Source organism: Amblyomma americanum, chromosome 5, assembly GCF_052857255.1.
Source record: "Amblyomma americanum isolate KBUSLIRL-KWMA chromosome 5, ASM5285725v1, whole genome shotgun sequence".
NCBI classification, from domain to species: domain Eukaryota; kingdom Metazoa; phylum Arthropoda; class Arachnida; order Ixodida; family Ixodidae; genus Amblyomma; species Amblyomma americanum.
The window spans coordinates 138,777,876-138,792,486 of NC_135501.1; the positions used below are offsets into that span (position 1 = coordinate 138,777,876).

A 14,611-nucleotide genomic window follows, 5' to 3' on the forward strand; every position below is an offset into this window, starting at 1 on the left:
GTTCTCTGGAAGGGCTGTTTGGCTGCAGTGACATTATACCAATACTACTCCTTCCATTTGCATATGGATGGGTTTGTTGGAGTGCATGGCTAAATAGTGACGTAGTAATTCACCTAATAGAATTTACTTCCTTTGACACCACATAATCTCGCTGCTTTATGCTTACAGCTGCGGCTGAGCCTCTTCACCGGCCATCGGAAGTAGTTGCGCATGCGAAGCCCGAAATGACGGCCAACGCTGGCTCTGACGTGACGCTGCCCTGCCTCGACCGGCCATTCTTGATCATGTCCGTCGTGTGGGCCTTCCGGGACGAATCCGTTGAGAGCAACGATGGCCGCTTCAAAATCTTGGTCGATGGTTCGCTGCACATCTCCCAATTGACGGGTGATGATGCAGGTCCCTACCGGTGCACCGCCGAAGACGGAAAGCAGAAGGTGTCCCACGTCACCAACCTTGTGGTTTATGGTGAGTCGAGAAAACTGCCCCTCTTCCTTTTCTAGCTCAGCAAGTCAGGCCTGCTGCTCAAAGGGACATTTGGTAGACAGGACGTACTGGACAACTAAGCCGGATGCACACACTGGATGTATTTTCAGTCTACCTTTCTACCGGCCTATTTGGTGTTAGATGGCGATGACAAGGCCTTTTACCGCAACATGGATGCGACGCAGACAGTGAAAGCAGTCCGCAAATGCTAGCCTGCAATGAGTTTCCAGGAGCACTTCATGTTGCACAGTGCAACATGCACAAACCTGTATGCTGAGCAAAAGAAGTCTACAAGCGTACAGGAACAGATCCTTCGAAAGAATTATCATGCTATCACTTCAGACTCAATATTAACAGCTTCAGGCTGTTGCATTCTTGGTACTTACTTTACCACGTATACGTATGATGTATCCTTCCAAAAGTTTGGTACATCTTGGTGCTATTAAAATGTGAATGAATTTTTTTTTTGTGAAAGGAGGTTTTGATTGCTCTTCTGTGCAATAGCCGTGCTTGCTGATTCAACTAGCGGATAGGTTAAATCATAAATGGAAGCAAAATTGGTGTTTGCTGTATAGTTTGCATTTTTGTCAAGAATGCTCTTTGTATACAGTAGAATCTCAACGATACGATTATGGTAGATATAGATTTCAAGATTTTAAGAATTCATAAAATTCCTTGGCTAGAGTGCAGTCTGTGCAATGTGCAGGATTTTGGGTGTTTCGTACACTCTCCTGCGCTACTACGGATTATATGAATGCACAAGCCGTGAACACACCCTTCTACACACGCTGCTGTCACATCACCGATGCGAACGATGTGTGCCAGCGTAAACAAATTCCATCAGCTGCAAACAGATATATGCATGAATGCATTTCCTGTAATCCTGTACCTGGATTTTGTTCCATTCTGGATGATGTGAATTTCGGATTATAAGAATATCCTTTGCGACACCATGAGATTCGAATCTTAGGGATTGTTTGTACATACTACTGATATCATTGAGAAAAAGTGGTATCAGTAGTGAGTGTGCTCAAATAGTGTTTACTGATTGCTACTTAGCCTAACTTTGCCTGGGTAACCTATTTCTTACCTAATTTATCTAATCTTTGCCTGGCGTACGTTTGTCTGCATGTTTATGACACTAATACTGCATGCAAAATGTGTGTTTTGGTTGTGCATGAAAACAGGTGCAACATTGTTTTAACCTGTGATGATTTTTTGGTGCTAAAACTTACATGAGGATAAGCTGCTTAACTAGATTTGATAGCATGAAAATTTAGCTCAGCAAATGAACGCTATATTCATGATGGTGCCACATGCAGATTCAAGTTAGCTTATAGAAATGCTTATATTATGCTAAGTTTGTAAATCAGTGAGGTATAATTCCAGCTGCCAGCTATCAGTGAAGCAGTTCATAATTAGGTCAGTGTGTTAATGCAGCATCTTAGAGTTGAATCAATAGTCTACAGTACTTCAGCTACTTTCTCATTTGTTTTGTTGAAAGGAGGCTCATAATCGACAAAAATTAAGAACTAATTCTTGGGGCTCTAAAGTGCTTGATTTCTTCATAGCAGTGCATCCAGCACGTCTACTGCATTTAGCTGATGTGAGGATCATGGGCAGTGTTGTCAGTATCGCTCCTATTAGCAGTGTCGACCAATTCATACATCATGCTCTGGAAGAAAACCTTCAACAGATTCCTGGAGATGTTTAGGATTACAGCTATGTACATCTGACTGTTATATAAGGAAGTTAACGTAATGTGACCCCAGTTTTAGTGTCAGCTGTTATGGGGGTCATGCAAGCCCGTGCACGTATGACATGTGGCTGTGACCGTCTTTACTCATGTATGACCTCCCACACAACCATTCATAAGTGGAGTAGTGAGACCCATTCACAATTATTGGTCGTGTGACCTTGTTATATGACACCGTTCTATGCATACTCGAGCCCAGAAGGAGCGAGGGTTGTCTTTAAATAACAGCTTGCACTGCAAGAATAGGAGTAGTCTCCTGCTTTAGTGACGCATGCCAGTAACTGCACTGTGGACTAACCTCGCATGCATCTTCTTCTCTACCCTCTCCTCTCTCTCCCTCACCCCTGTGCATGCTGTGTGAACTCGGCGTTGCCGCTAACATCAGTGCCAGCCACAATCAGGCCCTCGGACACGGTGGTGACCGTGAGTGTGTTCGAGACGGCACGTCTGGAATGCCTGGCCGTGGGCTACCCGCGCCCCATCGTGCAGTGGTACCGACATGGCAAGCAGCTGCCGCAGCGAAGTGCGCGCTATTCCACGTTGGAGAACTTCACGCTGGCCATCCGAAACGTCACCATCGAGGACGCGGACATTTACATGTGCCGCGCGTACAACTACCACGGCAATCCAGCGGTCTGGAAAGTGAGCCTCACGGTGATTCCACTGAGTCCAACGGTGCCCGTGTCATCGAGCCGTAGACGCCGCGGCCACGGTTCTCGAGGTTCCATCTCGCGGGGCTCGTCGTTCCGACGCACGGGCCGGAAAGTTTACCTGACCGGCAACGGTGCGTAGCGGCGGGTAGCGGGTGACCAGAGAGAGTTCTTCTATCGTACCATTTGCGAGAATTCCCCACGGGGCACGCACATTTCAAAATTCAACCTTCTGATTGGTCCCTAACCCAATGGGCACTGAAACTCTTTTGAACGTCCCATAGACGTTCTATATATCCACAGGACGTCCAAGGGGGTTTCAGTGCCTACTGGGAACTTTCGAGTGAAGTAGAGCCCCTGAAAAGTAAAAAAGAACCTATAAGAGTGACACCTTGCCTGTCCTCCTCCTGCCCTGCTGCTGAGCGAACGCATTTTTGTTCCCTATTAGGGATTTTATACGCCGATGGTGCCAACACGTGCACTGCTGCAATGATGGCACCACTTGGAAGAGGCAAAGAGTTTTTTGATTGTTTGCGATTTCCCACGCCGCTGGTGGTGACACCTAGCTTGCTGCTAATTCTCCAGCGGGAAGTGATGTTGAGAGGATAGGCGAAGGAGAGCAGATGAGGCAAGAGCAACATTCTGCAAAGATTATTGACACTTTTGTGTTTTCGGGCATTTTAGAGACTAGCTGTTTATTACAGGACTTGCGACACCGAAGTATGCAGCTCAGGGCTGTTCAAAAACGTAAAAAAGGAAGTGCACCATCTGATGGTGACACCATCATTTGCTGGGAAATGCGTGGAATCTGACCCAGAGTTTCCTAACTGGAATGATTAAAAGAACTCTGGCAGGAGTTAGGGGGCTTGTTTACTTAGTGTAGCTGGCACCTTGCTATGTTACGTTAATTTTATTCATATTCCTTTTTTTCTCTACCGGTGCCTTCATTACATCCAGTGAAAGCTAAATTAGGATACTGCGCAGTTCGTATTTTTCTTTTGACCATATTCTTTCACCTTTGTGTTCCTTCATGTTCGTTATTGCCAGTGTGTTTATTTGAGTACATCTGTTTGAGCACCTTGCAGGGCAGTGCTTTCTGCTGTCTAGCATGGTTTTTACAGCAATTTCAAGCACGCTCTTGGATTTTGAGACATCACGCTGCACATGCCTCATTATTCAGAAAAAAAAAAAAATAGCAGCACCACCCTGGACTACTTCCTTAGAAGTCATGGATCAAACTGATTATTGGAATTATTATTACGTGCAGAAAATGAAATCTTCTATCAATACGTTTTGATGTAAGGATGCAGTACGCCCAGATAAAGTATGACCAGCAAGATGATTTGCTGCATGAAGGTGTATAGTGAGAGTGGTACTGCAGGTAGAATTATGTAGTTGGCTAGGTGTCATCTTTTGTTTCATAGTATTTGTATATATGCACATATACCAGGGACATGAGAAGTAACGGGTGCATGGTTCTGAGATCAAAATGCACTGTGTGTGACTGCATATTTTAAGAGGCGTAATACAGCTTAATATGCCAAAGAATTTTTTACACCCCAGATGCCAGTGGAAATAGGTCCCGGAAACATGGTCCTTTTACTTTTGATGGTACTTGTACGTACATGCTTTTTTTTTGCAGCAACATACCCATATAAACCTATTGTAGCCTGTTTTCATGTTTTATACAAGAGCTTGGTACTGGAACTGCGTGTACAGTGTAAGCTGAGAGCCTGTTAATTCACAGTACACATCTCTTTTGAGTTTGTTTAATTTGAGAATAGCTGCATGCTTTTCAGGTGCAGGGTGTTTTAAAAAAAAAAACCCTGTGTCTACACAGGCCGTACAACACTGTGCTGCTTGTCAGTCACAAGTGTGAAAGTACTGCTGTTGCAAGACTCAAGTTAGCTGAAGTTAGCTGACTTGTTTCTCTTGAAACATTAGGAGACTTGAGGATCACGGAATGAATTTTGCTGCATCAGAATTTTACTAAACCCAAAGTGGCGAGATAAGCCTTTCTACTTCAATACTGTTCTTATAATCGCACAGTACATATTAAGGGCTTAGAGTATTGCAGATTTGCATTGGCCTAAGCCGCAGATGTTTAGCTTGCCATGGCAAGCCTCTCTGCTGCAGCTTCGTCATGGTTACAACCCACCTGCCCATCAGTGCTGCCAGGTATAAAACAAAATAAAAGATTTTATGAAAGCCAAGTCTGCATATCTCGTTTTCAACAAACAAGCTTCATTTTTCTGCCAAGTCTAAATGACCTCATTTTTCTATGCCATCTCTGCTCTGCTTTGCAGGCTGTTTCAACTAAGTAGTGCCAAGCTTTGAAAAATGACAGGTTTACAAAAATTCGAATCATAGGTGCGATGAAGCCATGATCATAATAGACTGCTTGAAATATCTGTGCTATGCTGTAAAACGATGATGGCATGGTCACATTCATGCTCTGACACCTTGATTCTAAAAATACACAATGCCTCTGGCATTTGCTAAACTATCGGCATAACCGGTGTCCTGTTTTTGCATTGTGACTTTGCGTAACTGAGTTTCTTCAGTCAGATTGCATTTCAGGCATTGCCACATGGCAGTGCATAGTCATGTGACAATTTCTTTTGCTGGTTTAATTTTAAAGTAAACAAAAAATGAATGATGCTAAAGTTACATTTAAGAAAACAACTGAGATGGGCATTTGTCATCCTGTTGTATAACTTTAACATGGAAAATGTTGCACCAAAGTTATGGGTGCAGCAGTTAGCAAATTTACCTCTGGTAATCAAAAAGTTAGGTGCATTTAAAAAAAATATTGACTTCGTCAAGGCAACTTCCTATAACCGTGCACTAGTCGAATGTGCAGAAAGTGCATTGTCCTTATTTAAAGCTTGGCATGACTTCGCGGAGAAAGCTTGTACAAACTGCAAGATTAAAGCAGAAAGACTAGCTCAGTCTTCCAATGTGGAAGTACCATCATGTCATGCTGATGTTGCTTTGGCTTGCAAGCCATTCAGCTTTCTCCGCTGAAGTGAATTAAGAGCTCACGGGTAACAACAGCCTAATGGCTTAGTGAAAGGTGGGTGCTTTGTGCAAGTGAAAGGTGGGTGCTTTGCGCAATGCGGCGCTGCAGCTTTCTCTGGCCTTGCTGGGAAATGCATGTTCGGTTAATAGCAACTCAGTCCTCATTGTGTCTTCGCCAAGTACTTTACATTAAATATATTGTCTTCATTAAGTCTCTAATTTTTCATGGTTAATTCACATGGAAAAGTTACTGCCAAAGGTTTGAATATGTTAGGCTATTGAAAATGCAATGTTTGGAGCCCACCTATTACATTTAGCAGCTTGCCTACTAAACATTTCTTTGCCCTCAGCTAGGATACGCATTCTCCATCTAGTCACCTTGGCAGAAGCTATTAAATAATTTCCCTGTGTGCGCACAAAGCATTGCTGCTTGTTTTAACACCTTAGATTGTAATTGATATTCCAGCATTGCCATCATTGTCTTCGCCGTCACTCCTGTTCTTGAAATCGTGCAAAAAAATCACGCATATTTCCGTGCTACGCAATATTGGGAAGATCTATCACCCATTCCCTTTTCTTCTCACTCATCTAAATCTTACATGCCACCGCCTGTGTAATCACCCCAGTTTTTAGATGCATTTTTTTTTAAGAAGCACTGCTTTGAATTCAGCAGCCCTGCCCTATTTTTTATTGCATTGTTCAAATACTGTGTCGCTGTATTTGTTGAGTCTGCTTTCTTCAGTTGTCAGTTTTTATGTGGCCCGCGACATAATATACCTGGAGCTTGTATGATGTAATAAATAAAAATGAATGAATGAATAAATGTTACGGCAGAGAAGGGTCTAAAGGGATAGGTGTGCAGACATGAGGGCATAGTATTAACTACAATGTAGGGACAGATTTGTACTTCTGGACAGATTTGTACGTAGGGACAGATTTGTACTGTCTGTACTGCACAAAAGAAGAAAAATGTGTTTGGGTTGCAAAAAAGCATGTAATGCTATTAAGACTGTAGTAGTGCTGTGTACCAAGACTGCCCGCAAAACAGTACACATGGAGCGACATGTTGCTGTCAATAATACCGTCACTGGCATTAATGGCGTCATTGGTGACATGTGTTGGTAAAATTATCAACGCTGCATGTTGGTGGTATCGAGACAACATATGCATCATTAGCCTGCAAACATCAACATCTCATTTTTGCAGTAAAGCGAGTATTTTACCTTTTTTTCAGCATTCTTTATCGCATGTGTGTAAACTTCATTTTTCACGTGTGAAATCTGTGAGATGACATATTGCATTGGGTTACTTCTAATGTGATGATGCTGTGCTGCACTTGGCCTTCATAGGTGTTTATTATTCAGGGGAAGTGATGTTTCATTTGGGGAATTTTGTAATTTTTAGGGAACTTGAGGATTGAAATTTGGTGAAACAGAAATTGTTATGAAGTTCCAGAGAATTTAAAGAACCAAACACTTTTCTCGCTGGAATTTTTAAACTGTTGCAAGAATAAAGGGCCTGAAATAGGGGTTTCGATTTCAAATTGAGGGAGTTTTGGTTACGGCACGGAGCATTACTGTTTGGACGAGATGAAACGTTCTGGTGCTCTGTAACAAGAGAGGACAACATTCAATAAAAAGCGGTGACAACACAGCCTTAGCAGCACTGCTGTGGATTGCAATGCGAGAGTTGTTATTTCTGCTTATTCATTTCACTGTGCGATGTAAACCATGAGCTGCTGAACATGCCACTTTAGAATGAGACCAACTGATGTGATGTAGACACTGTTACTCTAAGAGCCACTTGTCTTATCGCAGACGTTGTGACCGTGGACGTGGTGATAGCTACGAGCGAGAACCGTGTGGGGGCACCACTGCAGCTCGACTGCTACGTGACTGGTGCCCCTGAACCACGAGTATCCTGGTTGCACGATGGGGAGCGAGTTGAGACAGATGGCCATCGTGTGCTCATGGAGAACCACACGCTGTTGATACCAGCGGCTGCCATGTCAGACGGAGGCAAGTACTCCTGCCTGGCGGACAACGGCCACAGCAACGAGTCCGTCTCGGTGCATATCATCATGGATGGTAAGTGCCACACTGTCACCGATGAACTGAAAGGGAACCTTTTGCTTCAATATTGACTCCTTCATGATGAGGGGGACTTGTGTTGCTGCAAGAAACGTTTTCATGTCACATAGCCACTTTGCTGCTCAGTGGCTTGGAAGATAATGTGACCAACTTTGCTATATCATAATTGTGCCACCTATCGGGCCTGTAGTGCTATGTCATAGCCTTTCTCAGCTGACAAGTCACTTGACAGCATCTGATTTCATAGCTCAGTGTACTGGTTTAATGTTGTAGTTCAGGCTTGTATACCATTAAGTATCAAGCAAGTTTCATAAAGTTGCACTTTTTTGGATTCAGCAGCAAACTGGTCTAAAGCTCTCTGCTGCAGCAGTCACCAGCATAGCACAGCATTAGCCACCATGATTAAGGCCCATAATTTTCTTGGGCAGAAAATTTTAAATTCGTGAAGTGAGAACAAAGAATTTGTAATATTCCGCGTGAAGCCTCCCGTGCATTAACTTATGCTGCCTTTCGCGCAGAATTAGGGGCTGCGCGCTTTGGACATAGTCGTGATCATAGTCATGAATATAATGGGTGAGCTTGCTGTGGGTAAGTTGCACTCGGATGTATCAAACTCGAAGGATATCACGGATTTTTTCAATATATTGATATGCTATAAAAATGGCAATAAATGAGCTTATCTGTAACCTAGAAAAAAGAATACATTGCACCCACTTTATTGACTCTTTTCATCTAGCGACGTGCTGCCGGCTGATGTCAGTGCTCGCTAGGCATTGCTAAGCCTAGCCTACTTCTCATCAAAGCCATGGTAGACGGTGATTTGAAACTAGACACCATTTATCATAAGATATCCTGTTACCAGTGCACTAATACTATGGCGGGACTAAGAAAAAGAATTGAAAGGAAAAGTGTCCTGGCCCATGCCACTAACATGCTACCAATACACTGTAAAAGAATAATTGCTCATTAAAATTAAGGTGCGGTTGGATTTTGCAATGCAATTGGCAGCGAAGCCAATGCTAGACAAGAGCTGCCGCTATGCTTTAGTTCAGTTGGCTTCACTGCATGACAGGGATGTGGCGTGGAAAATGAGTACAAGAGACCGATGGCAATCCTTAACACGTCTCTGTGTTCACATCGTCAAGCGGTTGCGCAGAGCTATAGCGCTGCCAGCTTGTGCCTAAGGCTGCACAGCCGGCACATCACCACGTGCAAAAAATGCTCAATGACACTGTTAGGAGAAGTGACACTTGCAAGAGCGCGATGCATCGTTCGATATATCGAATGACCGTTGAATTAGATTTAGATATATAGCGCGGCTTTCCTATATATGGGATTTCCAGGGGGATAATCTATGTGATTGATATACCAAAAAATTCGAAATATTCGGGTTCAGTATATATCCGGGCTTGACCGTGTATCACGAAGAATAGCGTGAAAAAAAATTCACGCCGTATTCAGATTTTGGTTTCAAATATAACAAGCAGCGCTTTCTGAAGGACATAAATGTGGAAAGAAACACTAGCATTATATTTGTGCAAATACAGTAATATTGCTTTCAACAGATGCCAGTGTCCTGACTTGTATCATAGGAGCATACGGGCACGTTGCCGCTGGAACTGCAGCTCTTGACGCCTGTCTTGCTTGAGTGTATAGGCGAGCAAGCTTGTCAAGACACTAGGGAAATATTTTTGTTCACCAGATTGTATGTTTCATAAGAATTCACATTATTAAATTAACTGCATTTTCATCATTTTATTATTCCTGTTGACATCCACAAACACATTGTCATCTAAAAAAAAGTGTGTGGCTGCTAACACACAATTTCGTAAAAAGTGCTGATACTCCGATTTTTTTCACGGAATTGTGGAAAAACTAATGTCTTCAGCATGATAGATCTGCTACCTGCTCAGCTACTGTCACATAACGTGCAAGCATAATGAAGCCAAATGAGTGTCTGGATTAGTGCCACATTTTATAGAAATGGCTTTGTTACACAATGTTTAATTCATAACCTTATTCTGCAGCTCTTTGTTTATAATTAGGTCCGGTGAACACTTTGGGTGCACTGTCATGCATAATGCTGCTGATACTTTCAATCCTTTATTAAGCTGTTGATTAGCCAGCAAGGTTTGGTGCAGAGGTTTGTGCAAATATGTTTAAATTGGAAAGCTGCCATTTAGTCTGTAATGACAACTCCTCAGCATTCAACAACCACTTCTGGTCACTTTTCTTAACTCCTTTGCACTATTTACAATACAAACATAAAGGCACTGTTGCATTTATTGAGGAATACATTGTCACGCCTCCTGCTGATGGCAAAAAAAATATACAGGGGTTATCTTTTTTTTGCAATTGATTTAATTGCTTTGATTTCCGTGACAAATGCCAGTTTCATTCTTTCTTTTTTGCAGATGTCTACGTCCCGGAGTCTTGCACGGACAGTCCACGCTTCGCCAACTGTAATCTCATTGTCCGTGCTCGCTACTGCACAAACAAGCACTATTCAAGGTTCTGCTGCCGCTCATGTATGCTTGCTGGCCAGATCCATGCCAGTGGGGATGGGAACAATGGATATGGCAATGGCAATGGAAATGGCTATGGCAATGGTTACGGTAACAACTTTGGAAATGGCTTCAACAATGGTAATGGATATGGCAATGGCTACATCAGTGGATATGACAATGGAAATGGCCACGCAAACGGATACAGGAATCTCACTGTCCTTAAGAATGGCAACGGGAAGGCCAATGAACTTGCCTAAGCCGACATTAACAGTGGTGTTACTCAGGTTCGCTGTCCCGAATCTCTTTGTGTGTGCTTTCCACTGTGTACACTTTCTCCTTAGCTGCGATTGACTTTGTTCTTATGTGTGTTCTGCGGTGAGCAGAGGCTGGGAGACCCATTGTATGGTGCCCTATCTCAGCAGTGGTTATTTTTGCTGTTGCACCAGACTGGTGATAACAAAACCTTAGCTTCTTAACTAAAATTAAGAAACTGAACTTAATGTTTAGTGCCAACAAATTTACATGAGAAATAGGGGCCAAAAATGCCTGAATATAGGCAAGTACTGAAGCTCTTGCAGCACTGAAAGAAAAAAAGGATTGATCTAACTAGACCTAATCAATCTGCATTGTTGAGCTGCCGCTTCTGCACTTTATACATCGTATCAGTTGATTAGAGGCTTACTGTAATCTTCATTTTTCTTCACTACTTTGCATGGTATAGCTAAAAAGACTGTCTCCTTCCTTCGAGTGCTTAAAGACAGTCTTAGAGTGAAACTAACTTACAAGTGCAATGCCACATTGCACTGCTAAAGCAAAGTGCATGTAACCTTTCAGTGACTCTGGCTGAAGCGTATCCTCTCTTCGTATGCATGTGTGTGTGTTCTGTTGATGAAGCAATGCCTTGAGGAAGCCATGTACTGGCTTTGTGTGCAATACACTGAGCACCGTGCACAAAAATGCCACCAATGCACAAAATGGACCAAGTTAAAATAAAAAGTGAAATGCCGGCCAAATGTTTGTTTGTGTGAAATAAACCTGGTCGATTGTATTTTATAGATTTAGTGAAAAGAATACATTTTTTCAACAGTTCTTAGCAGTCCCAGGACTTCTTAAAATTCTCATTTAGCAAGAAGTTTACAAACTTTGCTGCACAAAAAAATGAGCAGATTTAAGAACTTGTCTGAAAAGTGTTCTTAAGGTTCACTAAATCAAGGTACTACATCTTCATGTCGTCCTTGTAGTGGGCAGTTACTGTGTCATGCAGGATCAGTAATAATATGAGGCATTTTCAAGCTTCAAATAGTTTGAGCGCTGCAACATGCCTTCATTGTGGCATGTTCTTGCACTTTACATGTTATGCAGTGTGAATATATATCAAATAAACTCACAGGCCAGCTGCGAAGGAAAAGTCAAGTTACTCTTCTGTTCAGTATGCACATGAACTGTACCTACGAGGCTAGGGTGAATGGGCCTGGTGCCTTGGTACCAATGGAGGGATGTTACTTAACTCAAGCTCGTGGCTTACTTGATGCTGTAACCGTCGCTAAGCAGCCATTCTTGCCATGTTAAGGAAGTGCCTTTTACATGTGATCAAGTTCCTATGCAGATTGTCATGCTTCAATATTGATAGACTGCCTCTGTAACAGTGGCCATTGTATGGGACATTTTAAAGGCTGTGTTTTTAAGCATTTGTTGATAAGCTTCTTGTCTCATGAACAATCATGGCTTTGAGTCACACTGCATCACTCAAGAAGTGAAAAAAAAAAAAAAGCACTCTGTAGTCAGCTCAGTATTACACCTGCAGTTTTGCTGCTGAAATTAGCTTGTTCTGCGTGCTGTATTCTTATTTTGTAGTGCTTGGGTCACAAGACTAGTGATGCCAAGCCAGCACGGTTCCATTTTCTGAGGAATGGCATCATAAATGATGATGGCGATAACAACTTCCGGTTAGGCAGCACCATCTTGTGGCAAACAGGATAAATATAACAAGGATGGATTGAACCACTACTAATAGCATTTGTCTGCGTTGGTTCTGTGACATAATGGATTATTGCTGCTTTTATAGGCACCTATAAAACAGAAGCAAGGAGTTCAAATCCCCTTACTGAACTTGGATTTTTCTCCTTTTTTTTTTTTACATTGAGAATTGACTGCATGCAAATTGTTTGCAATGTCCCCTCGGTGTGTGTATGTGTTACCTTTTACATCAGATAGCGAGATGCTTTTCAGCCAGATTCGCCATTCAGAAAACCATGAGACAATCTGAGAGGCAAAACCGGAAGTTGGGGTTCGGCATTCTTGAGAGAATGGAATTGTGCACCAAGGCACCATGTAGCAAGTGTTGATGATGTTACCTGCATACTGCCAAACGTTGATCATGTGTCTTATTTTAGTTATTTTTTCCTGCCTGCAATTCTCTTAGTGTAATGCAAAAACTGTGTACTATCTAACACTGCCAGTGCGTCGTTATCACAAGATGCTCTAGTCTGTAACCACCACCTCTCCGATGCATTCCACAGGAGTTGAGCATGGAACAGCATTTGCTTTTTTTTGTCGGTGTTTTTTTTTTTTTTTCAGTAGCGTCCTGTGAGCAGAAACTTAACTGATCTGCATTTTGTTCATTTTGCGGGAACAATTTTACAGTTGTCTCTATACCACAGGCTTTTCTCTCTTTTTTTTACTGCTTTTCCTTTTCCTTTCCATTTCTTCACTACTCCCAGTGCGTTGCTTAATTTAATGTGACAACGCCAGAAGTCGTTTACAAACGTGATTGTAAGCTTGATGATTTATACTTCCTCATGGATGCTTTGAGCCACTTCTGTTTCAAATAATTTGCAGTGAACACACTGCTGTAAAAGTTTTGGTGAGGCACCAGTCGTGCTAATCAATGTATTCATTTTCCTGTGAATCACAGTTCAGAAAAAGCTCTACATTGTGCCATTGAAGTAAACTTAAATTGAAATAACACATCCTTATTGTTTGGTATTAAGCAAGGCTTGCAAATGTTTGACAGGTTAAACATGTGTGTGTAAAATTTTTTTCCTTCTTGATACTGTGATCACTGTGCAGCAGCACAAGTAATGTGTTACTGGTAGAGAAAACCTTGTAGCTTGTAAGTAAAAAGAACAAATCAAACCACAAGTTCACTTAGGTTAGAGAGTGTATGATGTGTCCTATGTAGAGTGCAAAAATTTTTTGTTGGCAGTTTGAAATTTTTAGTCGTTGCTCTTTGGATAAAAAATTTGTTACTACCGTATTTGTGAATTCATACAAGTTTGAACACATTTACGGATACCAGAAAGTTTCTAAAAATGTAATAAGGTGCCCCCAAAATGTCCCCAAAACTGGGGGTCTTTATGGTAGTAAAGTGATGAGGTGTGACAGGGCATCAGGTTCCAGCTTATAAGTTTGTGTGCAAGCGCATGTGTGTGAACTTTGCTGGAGAGTATGCACTCAAAGATTTGTAGTCTTTTAAACATAACATGATGGACAGCAAGACTGTTTCATCTGTCTCGCATCTCGTTTACTATTTGCTTAAGGTATACAAAGCATGTGTTGCCATTTCATTTTCTATGCCTTACTGTACAGTATTATTTCTCTCAGTGATGTTCAGGCCAAATGAGCTGTTTGACTTGCAGTGTTGTACTGTGTGTTTTTCACTGAATGTCTTGCATTGTTTGACAGTATTGTTTCTGTAAATCATATTTAAGTGTACTTGGGCATTGGTGCTTTCGTGCACAAAAGTTATCTTTTCTTATTTCGTGGGAAATGTGCTTTTGCATATTTGTGTAGAAGTCTTGTCTTGTACATATAAAAAGGTCAATTGGCAGTCTATTCTGAGTCTCTGTGTTGTTTATTTGGAAGGCGACATTCACTATACACCTTCAAGTAAGGGTTTATTCAGTTATGCATACTTATAATGGCGCCACCCCATTTCCTTGAAATTTTCAAGCTGTATTTTATTTCATGGGCTTTAGTTGCTACCCTGTTTTTCACTGAGCTATTGGTTCTGGGGGGAGGTAGAAAATAAATACATAAATTCCTGCAGCATGTGAGCTACCAGAAATTCTGTGGGAATTAAAATTGGGAACATTTTTTTCGTTA

General features: G+C 41.9%; 1 protein-coding gene across 4 annotated transcripts in view; it reads left to right on the top strand.

The window, feature by feature from the left end:
- Ppn (proteoglycan-like sulfated glycoprotein papilin) overlaps positions 1 to 14,341 on the top strand; it is a 159,486-nt gene extending 145,145 nt beyond the window's left edge. For 3 of the 4 annotated variants that reach the window (XM_077665429.1, XM_077665430.1, XM_077665428.1), the window contains 4 exons: positions 169 to 465; positions 2,625 to 3,023; positions 7,728 to 7,997; positions 10,415 to 14,341. In XM_077665429.1, coding sequence (XP_077521555.1) covers positions 169 to 465; positions 2,625 to 3,023; positions 7,728 to 7,997; positions 10,415 to 10,764 — 1,316 coding nt within the window. In that variant the 3' untranslated portion in view covers positions 10,765 to 14,341. The remainder of the gene's footprint in view (positions 1 to 168; positions 466 to 2,624; positions 3,024 to 7,727; positions 7,998 to 10,414) is intronic. The other variant, XM_077665431.1, reaches the window with a different exon arrangement.
- Positions 14,342 to 14,611: the final 270 nt, after the last annotated feature.